The sequence below is a fragment of the Idiotropiscis lumnitzeri genome, chromosome 11 (genome assembly GCF_059441095.1).
Source record: "Idiotropiscis lumnitzeri isolate Australia: NSW breed Sydney's pygmy pipehorse chromosome 11, RoL_Ilum_1.0, whole genome shotgun sequence".
Classification (NCBI taxonomy): Eukaryota; Metazoa; Chordata; class Actinopteri; order Syngnathiformes; family Syngnathidae; genus Idiotropiscis; species Idiotropiscis lumnitzeri.
The window spans coordinates 8,170,719-8,182,719 of NC_142401.1; the positions used below are offsets into that span (position 1 = coordinate 8,170,719).

At 39.6% G+C, this 12,001-nt stretch overlaps 1 protein-coding gene across 1 annotated transcript; it reads left to right on the plus strand.

Moving 5' to 3' along the window:
• The first annotated feature begins 438 nt into the window (after positions 1–438).
• On the plus strand, positions 439–10,026 carry cdk4 (cyclin dependent kinase 4). Its single transcript, XM_088309374.1, has 8 exons — positions 439–582; positions 5,925–6,155; positions 6,245–6,380; positions 6,820–6,987; positions 7,760–7,869; positions 8,364–8,414; positions 8,496–8,631; positions 9,420–10,026. The coding sequence occupies exons 2-8, from the start codon at positions 5,938–5,940 to the stop codon at positions 9,519–9,521; spliced, it is 921 nt and encodes a 306-aa protein (XP_088165500.1). The 5' UTR covers positions 439–582; positions 5,925–5,937; the 3' UTR covers positions 9,522–10,026.
• The last annotated feature ends 1,975 nt before the right edge of the window (positions 10,027–12,001 follow it).

The window sequence follows — 12,001 nt, forward strand, 5'->3', positions numbered from 1 at the left end:
AGTGATCGCACAAGTATCAAGTATAGTTAAATTTGAAAATAAAAATTTAATTCAATTCTCTGTAGTCGACACAATGTACTCCGTTAACATGTGTCTATACAGCTGTTAGTCAATACTTTTAAAATGCATATTCTGCACCAGTTCTTCCACACGGGGTCAGACTACATCCATATTTCCATCATCATCCATAAATCTGCGTAGAATATCTTTGACACATGAGTGAACAAAATATTCTCCACAATATTCTCCCCAGTATTCTAGTCGTGGTGCGCTAAAGAGGACTGCATTTATTGTAGCGCCGCCCCCCGAAGCGACTTTCTTGAAGCAACAGGAAGCGACCCCCCCCCCCCTTCGAAAAGAGTGCAGCCTGCGAGGAAAAAGAAAGGGTGGGTGGAGGTCGAACTCGGATCGATTGATTGTCTTTTCTCGATTGAGATCTCTGGGTAGGCTGCCCAACTCGTTCTGGCCGTCTCTGAGCTTTTGCGAGTCGGGCAGAACTTCGACGTGGCAGCGCATCGAAAAGCATGTCCGCCTCGTAAAGCTCCAAAGGAAGCGGACCCGGTTCTGCAGAGAGAGACGAAGGTAAGGCATTGCGAAGTAGAAGTGTATGACAAATTCCTTTCTTTTTTTCCCCCCATCCGTGGGCGACAGTTTGGCTCCTGGACATAAATAAGACTTTTTATGTAAACTCGCACTTGTGCAAGTTTTTCCAGGTCACTTTTGCTTTTGGGGTGCGCCACGTCAGAGGATGTGGAGGTGTGGATGCAAACTTGTGGGTGCTTCTTGTTTTTGTTTTTTGTTGCTTAGTGTTCACTTTTCATTAACAAAAGACGGAGCAGCACCACGTGTTGCGCTGCCCCCCCCCCCCCAGTCCTGGCCTGGTTCTGTCTCTGCCCCCGCCCACCGGCCTGCTGTGTCCGGATGGCTTAGATAACTAACAATGTTGTTGAGAAATACAACGAAACGTTGATTGTAACCATAGAACAATCCCTATGTAAACGTGGGATAGCTTTAAGTAGTGAATGAATGACGTCAGTGTTCAGGTGAATGACCTCAGTGTTAGTAGACATCAGTGTGACAGCTGTTTCCCCTGTGGCTATTGTTGAACACGAACAATGAAGCGTCGCAAGCTGATTTGACCACTTTGGAGCAAAATCACAAGGCAGGATGATGTGAGCAGTTCTGAGGTTCAGGGTTTGAAATTTGAATCTGTGACGTTTGCTTGGTCTCCTTATGCTGGATCCAGATACTCCGGATACCTTCCAACTTCAACCAATCAAAGTAACTAGCTCCCCAAGGATCACCATTTTGCAATACGTACAGCAGCGTAGTAAGCCTAAGTGTTCATTAAAAACGAGGCGAGGCTTTATACCTTTAAAGCATATTTAATATTATTGTAATCGACTGCAACATTTTGCAGTTTGAACATTCACACTGCCCTTATATACATGAAAAAAACTGTACTTAGAATGATTGAATTAAAATGCATCCACATATGTTATATTCAAATTGTGCTTGAATAAATAAAAAATATTCATGATTAAATGCAACTGTGTTGTACTCACAAGTTAAATCAAACATTTTTTTCTATACATAGTTTAACAAATCTTAAGTCACTGTAACATTCTGAACAGTTTAAACATTTGATTCAGAAGAATTGACTGATTTCAATCCCTCAAACTAAATTGTCAATGGGCGCGAATGTGACTGGTTGTTGCCTTCTGCTCAAAGTAAGTTTAAAACACCCGTGAACCTAATGAGGACAAGCACTATAGAAAATGGATGGATGGCAAGTCATGTGGCCAGTTGTCTGGATTTCATAATGACTGTCGCCAGAAGAAAGTTGAAGTGAAAGACATTCATCACGTCATGCTGTGCTTCTGTTCATATAATAGCAATCAAATACAGAAGATTCTTTGTAGTAACTTTTGTACACACCCAGTGGGTCCCTGCAGGTAAGCAAAACCGTGGAGGTCCCCCTCAAAAAAGCATCATAAGCAAATGCATTTGATATTATTTATCATGAGGCCCTATTAGAGGGACTCCCAAATCCTGAAGCATTGTTGCGACCTCTAAGGGGGATTCCAGCTGCGTCGTAGATCTTGGCCTATAACATAATAGTATTGTATAATTAGGTTTTCTCAGCTGTCATTTTGGGCCCCATTTAGCTTGAGGGTCTCGATGATTGTCTTGGTTGCCATATCCTGTTTTGGTGGCTCGCGTTGGAACGCGCCATGGTCTAGCACTAACCTACGCTAATGCTAAACTAAAGGCATAAGTTCGTAACTACAGTAAATAAGACTTCAGCGCTATAAATATAAGATGATCAAATTAAAATCATTAGTACGGCATTAAGTGAACATGTCGCGTGTAGCAACATTTATTATGCGCCATTTGTAACATCATATCTCAGTAGGACTTAACATTTACATTTCTTTTGTTGCTTTTCTGCACATTCCTTAAAAGTGCTTCCCAAGCTTTACTAAAGAAAGTCTTATATTTTACATAATAACAATTTCTATTGCACAAGTTTTTATCGGTCAAAACTTTAAAACAAAAAAAAAAAAAAGAAAATATCGCAAAAACCTGATGTGCTAGAAAAAAAATGTAATCCATATTTAAATCAGCGTCAAAAATACATTTAAGGACATATGAAGACATATCTGATTAAAATAACCTGTTAGCATATGTAATTATTGGACCAATTATGGGAGATTGCATAATTTGCCGCGGCACACCTGATGATCTCTGACAGCCACAGCACAGTGCCTGTGAATCGCTGCCTTACACACAGACACACCTATTTTATCCTGTTCAGGGTCACAGAAGGTGACGGAGCCTTTTACAGATGACATGGGGCAAAAGGCTAACTACATCCTAGACTGGTCTACTGTGATTACTCGGGCTGAATTGCAGATTACAAAGTGTGCAAGGTCTGAGAATTGATCCCTTGTATCTCAGATGAATGAGTCAGCTATGCAAACAACTTCACGACCAATGGTGCCTGCCTTGTGCAGAAAATATTGTACTTCATATACTTCACATGTCACGTTTTGGAGTTTGCATGGGTGAGTTTGGAGAACCCAAGTGTAGAGAGGCAACGGTTGCAGGAATCTCACATAGTCACACAAGGCACTTGGGAATGATCAATAATGCTAAATAAAGAAAAGTCCCTAAAACATACTAGAAGTAAAAAAAAAAGCAAAACTTGGAATAAACTCACGACAGCGGTCAAGCAGGGTAATGACAACAGCGGCAGAAATAATGAACTGAAAAAAAAAAACAAAAAGTAATGAGGGAGACAAGACGAGTGCGCTGGAGGAAGCTGATAGGTGGACACAAGGGACCGGGCTGATGAGAACGGGTGGAAACAAAAAAATAAAATTAACAAGCAAGACATGACATGAAAAATAAGGAAAGCATGAAATAAAACTCAAGCTAATCAGTATCTTGCCGCTGTATGAAAAGTGTTCATGAGGTGAATGTTGAAACGAGCGTAAACACGACCAAACAAAACACCGCCAACGTATGAATTTGTTCGTCCAACTATATGAGTACGAATAGTTTTGCCATTGAAAACATGTAAATTATGATCGATGACACCGATGTCTAACGTGCGGAACGTCTTAAAGTGATATTCTTTGAGACTTCTAACATGTTTTGACATGGGCATAATGATTAACTGATTGTTAGGAATTCCAGTGATGTGTGGAGTTAATTGTTGATTTATTGCAATGTGAAGCAATGCAGGAGGGAAAAAAAAGATTGCACTACTTGGTTGCAACCTTGCAGGGGCATTGTTGGTTGGAGAGGCACAATTCCAAATCCCTATGTGATTTGTATTCTTAAATTCATTTCAATAGAGATATACATATATTTTTTAGGGCTTATCCAGATTCGATATATATATATATATATATATTTTTTTTTTTTTTTTTAATTTTTTAAAATATTTTTTTAATATATATATATATATATATTTAAAAAATTCAATATATTCTTAATATATATATATATATATATACATATATATTAATTTTCATATATATTCATTTTCATTTTTAATATATATATATATATATTTTAATTTTTTAAAAATATTTTTTTAATATATATATATATATATTTAAAAAATTCAATATATTCTTAATATAAATATATATATATATATATATATATTCATATATATTCATTTTCATATATATATTCATTTTCATTTTTAATATATATATATATATATATATATATATATATATATATATATATATATGTATATTCAATTAAACTGAGTTGGTCAGTTTGCGAGGAAATTGAAACGATATCATCATTATTTCAGTGTTCATAGTTTACGTGACATTTTTCTTTGGTGGCGTGCCGTGCCATTTTCGAATTTAAAAAGGGCGCTTGGGCTCAGAAAACCTTGCGAAACGCTGCAGTAGATAATTACCAGTTTGGTTTTGTTTAATAAGGAAATGTCAAAGTTAAACAATCATAAATGACAGCAGGGTGAGCTTCGGGCAGTGACTCATCTTTGTTGGCATAGAGTAACGTGCTTTGGCAGCATGAAACATCACTTGTTCTTCTTGTTCACAGCAATCTACGAATTGATGAAAGTGGTCTGGCATGGTAAATAAATATTTAGACCCCATCATTATTTATTCCCACATAGACCGTACATGATAATCATTTGTAATTGTACGTTTTTGCTTTCATTGCTGGCAAGAGTTTTAGCCTGTATTACTCCTGGTGAGATTTTTTTTTTAATTGACCCTCATGCTGCAAAATGTGATCTGATGATTGCAAATTTGTTGTCTCGCACACCATTCTGGTGTGTTTAACCAACTTCTGCTCTCAACTTATGAAGCAACCCCACAAAAGTGAAGTTACAATGCACTTAACGACAAGCTGGACGGCCATTTGAGAGAGTTAGGATTTTAGAAGTCAACACGAACGACACACTACAAAAGGCAGTCGATTCATTGCCTAAAGTGTTTGGCTTTTCAAGTGGTTCTCTTTATTTTCCGCTGCACTTCAATCACTCTCCCCTGCAGAAACAATCCAAGCTGCGGCCCATTTCTCCCCCCTTGAACAAGCTCTGACCCAGCATGGCTTGGAGGCACCATCAAAGTCTCACACACCTCTCTTCAGCATTAGTTAATTCAAAAAGAGTAGGCCTCTCAGGTAACAATTGATCTACAGAACTGTCCCACTTTTTCATTATTAAAAAGCCCCGAGAAATAAGGCAGAATTGCAGAAACATTTGGCATTTAAATGGTGATTAAAAAGTCACGAATCAGTTCGCTGTGAGAAGTCGGGTATTCTTTTGTACGCAGTTGCAGGTGCTTTACGCCAATGGTCCCCAAGCTTTTTTTCTTTCGACTCCAGATGTGAGTTAGGAGGGGGGGCGAGGGGATGCCTAGAGACATTTTTCATTCACACAACACTAACAAAACTTTTCTAAGCAGACATAAATGCTGTGCTTTAATACTCCAGCAAACGTTCGGCGACCGGCTGACCAGACCAAGATGAACCGTGCCTCTTGCCCAGTGCTTCTCAATTATTTTCTGTTACGACCACCCACTAGCAAGAGGAAAACCATTCGCCCACGCCTCACCATCACGCACTCTCTGCCGCAACTATAAATAATAGTATTTTCGTTGCAAAACAAACCTACACCGTAGAGTTAATACTCGCTGCGCACAATGAGCAACTACTGCCAACTACTGGAGTGGATGTGCAATTACACTTTATTGTAGTACGGCGGGAAAAAAGCATATTCCCCTGGGTCACACGCGCCCCCCTCGTCCCCGATGAAGAGTGAACCAGATTTAACAATGGAAAATTATGTCAACTGCTCTCTGGTTGTTGTTATATTGTTATTACACGATAATATAACATGATCTGTATTTATATTTCTCTTTCAGCGTGAAACCGGTCATGGCCCACGGCACCAGCCTCCAGTATGAGCGAGTCGCGGAGATAGGCGGCGGCGCTTACGGGACCGTCTATAAGGCCCGTGATACGGAGAGTGGTAGGTTTGTGGCTCTAAAAAGCGTGCGAGTGCAGACTGACCATAATGGCCTCCCCATCTCCACGGTCAGAGAGGTTGCTCTGTTAAAGCGACTGGAGCAGTTTGACCACCCCAATGTGGTTAGGTAAGACTGTGATGCGCACTCAGCCTGTTGTGTGCGCGTTCTTGCGAACGCACCCTCAAACATCGCCGCTGTTATGCTGAGCATTGCAGGCTCATGGACGTGTGTGCCACCCAGAGGTCAGACCAGGAGACAAAAGTCACTTTAGTCTTTGAACATGTGGAGCAAGATCTCAAGACATACTTGGAGAAAGCGCCAGCTCCTGGGTTGGCCCCTGAACGCATCAAAGTGAGTGCCTCAACTATGATGTTTAGCTGTTTTAAACACTCTAACAGTAAAAATAAAATGAAATAAATATAATGACAATGTCATACGGCTCGGTCTCGCAAATATCTGTTAGCCTAATACTTCCGGAATGTTCTATCTTTTCATCAAATCCACTTGTGTTGTCTGCCCGCAAACGAAACAGCACAAGTGGAAGAAGATTATTCCAATGTCTTATATTTGTGTGAACCGTATTTAATGTTCAGAAAATATTATATTTTTGATAAATATTTAATGGTGTGTATCAGAAGTATTTTATTTTTGAAACTTATGCCATGTTCAATCAAACGTTTTTATCTTAAAAGTCAGACTCACAACTGTTGTTTTGGACGTCATTATTTTCTGCTGGTACCCTTACAACTTTGTAGTTTTTGATGACATGTATCTGCTTGTTTGTATGCAGGACTTGATGAAACAGCTGCTGTGCGGTCTGGCATTCTTGCACTCAAACCGTGTGATGCACAGAGACCTGAAACCAGAGAATATTTTGGTAACCAGCCAGGGTCAGGTGAAGCTCGCTGACTTTGGACTTGCGCGCATGTACAGTTGCCACATGGCTCTTACTCCTGTGGTAAGAACTAGATTACTTTTATATTTTCATCAGTTACACATTAGATGGACATATATATATGTTTTTTTTTTTTTTTTTACAAAATAAACAAATGGTGCTATTCTATCTAGAAACAGATTAAATTGTGCGCCATAGCTTCCATTAAAGGGGAAGCCATCCCCACAAAAAATCTTTGCAATAAAGTGTTCCATGCGCCTTCATTCGTCTAAACACGGCATTCTTATTAATGTCGCATTTGTGGAATATGAATTAAGCAGCAAAATCCACCAGTTTTTAGCCCTCTCCAGGTGGCCATTTTGTCACTTTCTATTGACTGAGAATGACATCACAGTTGCTCAAGGCTCACGTAATGACTAATCATGGCTCACCTGCCATACTTGGTCATTAGCTGAGCCCTCAGCTACTGTGATGTCATTCTCAGTCGACAAAATGGCCGCCCCTGATATGGCTAAAAACGGTTGGACTTTGCTGCTTAACTCATATTCCGCAAACGCAATATTAATCAGAATGCCATGTTTCGATTAGTGGGCCTGCATAGAACACATTCTTATAAAAAAAAAAAAATAAATACATTTAAAAAAAATGAGGGTTGACTACCCCTTTAAAACTTGAAATCAATCTCCTCCAAAAATAACATCGTGGAATTCGCCCACTCTAGTTCTCTTTAAGAAGTCGAGAAGTTGAAAACTGAACATTTTCAACCTGCTCAATGATTTCATTTCAACAAATAAGTGTTGATTTTCCTGATCACTGCCGCATGCATTTCCCTAAGGTGGTGACACTTTGGTATCGGCCTCCTGAGGTTTTACTGCAGTCCAGCTACGCTACACCTGTTGACATCTGGAGCTCCGGCTGCATCTTTGCGGAAATGTTCAAACGCAAGTGAGTCATCAGAATTGCTTATCGGATTCGAACTGGTTATGACGTCAATATCATGCGAGTCCATGCGTTGGGAGCACTCAAATTCGATATTTGATGCGTATATAGAACGTGGAGGTTTGCTGTACATTCACCAGTCACTGACGCACCGCATGTTGCAGTCGTTTTACAAGTCTCATGAGGCTAAATAAGGTCATCAAAACATTAGGCAAACCTCATTTTCTGGTGCAGTGCAGTTCTACACAATATGTCAGTGTCCTTGAAAATTGAACTGAAGTGAAGTCTGACTTTTTAATACAGCGATTGGATTGTAAGAGTACCTAATAAGTTGACCCAGTGAGAAAGTGTCTCCTAATTGGACATTCGGCACATTTGTCATTTAAATAACTTCTCGTTTCAATTGTCAATTTATGACTTTAGTGTTGGATGTTGCATTAAGAATCGGAAAGCACAAGAAGTCATTAACATTCCTATCCGTAAACTGTTCTTTCTGTTAGACCCTTGTTCTGTGGAGACTCCGAAGTGGACCAACTCGGGAAAATCTTTGAGTGAGTCACGCATTCATACCGAGGTTACTTGAGTGTGAGATGATGATTCCAACATCGCTGAAATTGAATGTGTCATTGCAGAGTGATTGGTCTGCCACCAGAGGAGGAGTGGCCAACTGGCGTTACACTTTCAAGAAAACACTTCGCCACATCCTCGGCTCGCCCAATAACTGACTTTGTTCCAGAGATAAATGAGCACGGAGCGCAACTGCTGCTGGTAAGATGTCGGGGAGCTGAAAGTGAAGTGACTGTTGATCAGGAATGCAACCTGAGACTTCTTGCTGACTGAGGAAACGTCAAAAAATGTCAGGATTGCATCATGAACTGGTGCCCTTGTCAATTACTCACATTCGTCACCATCAAAAATGCTGGAATCGTTTCTAGTTTTGGTAAAAATATTTTTTTTTATGTTCAGAATTTAATTATATTATTATTAATTCTAAGTTTATTTTGAAGTAACCTTCCTGAATTAATTGCACATGCGTTTTAAACTATAACCGCTTTAAATCAAAACATTGCTACAAAAAGTACACATTTACATGTTTGTCACGCCTGATTTTATTCTAAATAAAATATATATATCTTCTATTCAATGCTTTTTAAATTAGGCGTTTTTTTTATTATTAAGAATTTATAAGCATAGCGTTTACCATCCCACTAGCTAAAGCTCAAAAGTATTTATGTTAGTGTCCTTGAAAATTTCTGTATGTGTGTGCTTATATGTGATGTAGTAAAAGTTAGACAAAACAACAACCGTGATCGGCGAACTTGACCCTGATTATTCTTTTTACCCTGAACTTCTCCGTTTCTCTTTCGGTTGCCTGGCAACTGGCTTCATCCAGGATGAGAGCAAAACATCCTGTAAAAAAAATAAAAAATGGCAGCTATCAATGTTTGTGTGTTCTAGAGCTGACGGTGAGCTCGTTGAAGGCTCACCTTCAAGACGGTGAATGTCACTTTTCAATTGGACTTTTCTAATATCTCGCTCTTCTCTCTTCCTTTCAGGAAATGTTAACCTTTGACCCTTGTGATCGAATATCCGCCCTGAATGCACTAGATCATCCGTATTTTCGCAACGAGGAGATATTGACTGAGACAAAAAGCTGAGCTGCTGCAATAAAACACAGCAACAAGAGAGGTAACAGCCCAGCTTTGGCCACAAGATTGCACACTCAAGGAGTCCCTCCTGTGCCCTGGGATCTTTTTTTTTTTTTTTATTAATCCCGTATCGAAAACAATTGAAGAGGAGCGAACTTATGGATCACGACCTTGCTTTCCCAAAATGTAAATGTCACGCTTATTGATGTTAGCATAGCATGACTTGATTGTGTGTGCTCTGTCTGTCCCTCATTATTTAGTTACAGGCGCCGCAAAGTGACCGAATTGACATCTTGGTTGTGAGCAAGTCAATTTAGTCAATTGAAAATACACATCATGACATCAATCAACTTCAAAGTCATTACGGAAAAAAATGTTTGGCATTCTTCAATGACTGAAGAGGCGGATTGGAGATTCCAGCGTTTTTTTTTTATGTGTGTGTGTTTTAAAACCCTCTGAATTCAGCCTGCACTGCAACCACAAAGGAATAAAAACACCTTTAATCACAAAACCACTCAATGAGTGAAAGCTTCATTTTGTGTCACTGTTCTTCTGCCGGCTCTTTATGCTCACTCTGCTATGAATGACCAGAGGACTGTGAGTTAAAGTCTAACAGGTTGAATACCACGAAACGAGGAAGACCAGGAAGATCAAGTACAGTGCCGTGAAGACTTATCAACCTCGTAGATGAGGTGGGAAAGGCTTGTGTCCAAAATGATTCCCTGCTTCATGTGCTGTTAAAGTCAAAGCCCACACACACGCACACACACACACGCGGGGTGAGGTGACAGAGTCTAAACAAATGTCAGTGTGTGTACCAAACGTGTTTAACTGGTCTAAGTGTGCAATAGATAGGAAATGCAAGGCCTTGGCAAGTGTAAAGGTCACAGCAATAAATAAACCAGCTCAAGTCCCAACATCTAATTATGTGCCAAAGAGGTCCAAATTGAACATCACAAATCGTGCCTGCACTAAAAAGTGATGCCAGGCAAATCTACACAGCTAAAGTACCCCACTGATTGACACGATTGTGAATTTGTGATAAAGTTCCAGATTGTCACTCTTTTTTTTTTTTTAAATGGCTAAAAATGACAAATTTGAGACCATACACATTTTTGTGCGTCATCAGTAAATTAGAACATTTTTATGGCTCGTTTTGCTGTGTTCCATGTTCATGTCTTTTTTTTTTTTTTGTCTCCGCCTGTTTTCATTAATTCCGCTCCTCTTGTCAATTAATTAGCTGTCTCCAGCTACTCGTCTCATGCAGGTGTGCCTTGTTGTCTCGTCAATGCGTTTGTATTCAGTTCTGTTGTTTCTTTCTGTTGACGTGTTTTGTTTATCCTCTGTTACTTTGTTCACCGATTTTTAGATTTTAGTTCAGTATTTTTTGGGGTTTTAATTTCCTGTTTAACTTTTTGTTTTGCCATTTTCTTAGAATTAATGCGCTTGTTTCATGACACCTTTCAGACAATATAAGCACATATGGAGTACTATTAACTACTAATAATACTGCTGCTACATCGTATCCTTTAAAGATGACAGAGCCTTCCAATAAATTTCCCCCAAAAAGTGAAATGCATTAAAAATTTGTTCAGGCAGGCATTCTGGTAAGACAATTTTTTTTTTTTTTTTTAACTTGCATTTGTTTTATTTTATTTGATTGTATTACGTTTTTCTATACTGTAAAATATTGTGACTCTGTAGTTTCTAACTGACCCACAGATGATATCAGTTATGTGACGCACTAGGACGTGTGGCTTAACGAGAAAATTATGTGCACATTGAATAACACACTAAAGAAACGTCAGGCATACGCACAAAGTAGAGGTGTTTAATTTAGTGCCAATCAAAATTAGGCCTTGGTGAGCGCTACGTGGTTGAATAACAGTTAGCACGTTTTACTCACAGTTGTGAGGTCCGGCGTTCTAAATGCTGCGTTGGCCTTCCCGTGTTGAATTTGCATGTTCGCCAATGCTTGTGTGGGGTTTCTCCTGTGTGCTTTGCTCCCCCCACATTCTGAAGACACGCAAATTATCTCATTGAAGACTCAAAACAGATGTGTATGAGAGTGTTGTGAATGCTACTTTATCTATAGTGCCTTGCAATTGGCTAGCAACCAGTCCAGGTTTTACGCCCCAAAGTTGAGTTAGCTTTGATCGGCTCCAGCTCCCCCGCATCCCAAATCAGGACAAGCGCTCTAGAAAATGGATGGCATTGGCAGACCTTGGCACTGTCTTTTTGTCATCGTGTGGTGACATTTTGCCTCCCCAGATTGTAATGCGCCCTTCCCTCCCTCTCCTCTTCTTCCTAAATCTTCCATTTTTTAATTTGATGTTAAATGTAGTCTATGAGCGTAGCTATGGTAATTGTTCTCATCCTGTGCATCTTCTCTTTTGTATGCGAGCGGCCAGGCAGTGAGAGCAGGCGCTGCCCATAAATTGCTTTGGAAAGGACAGAGAGAGAGAGAGGAAGAGAGAGAGAGAGAGAGA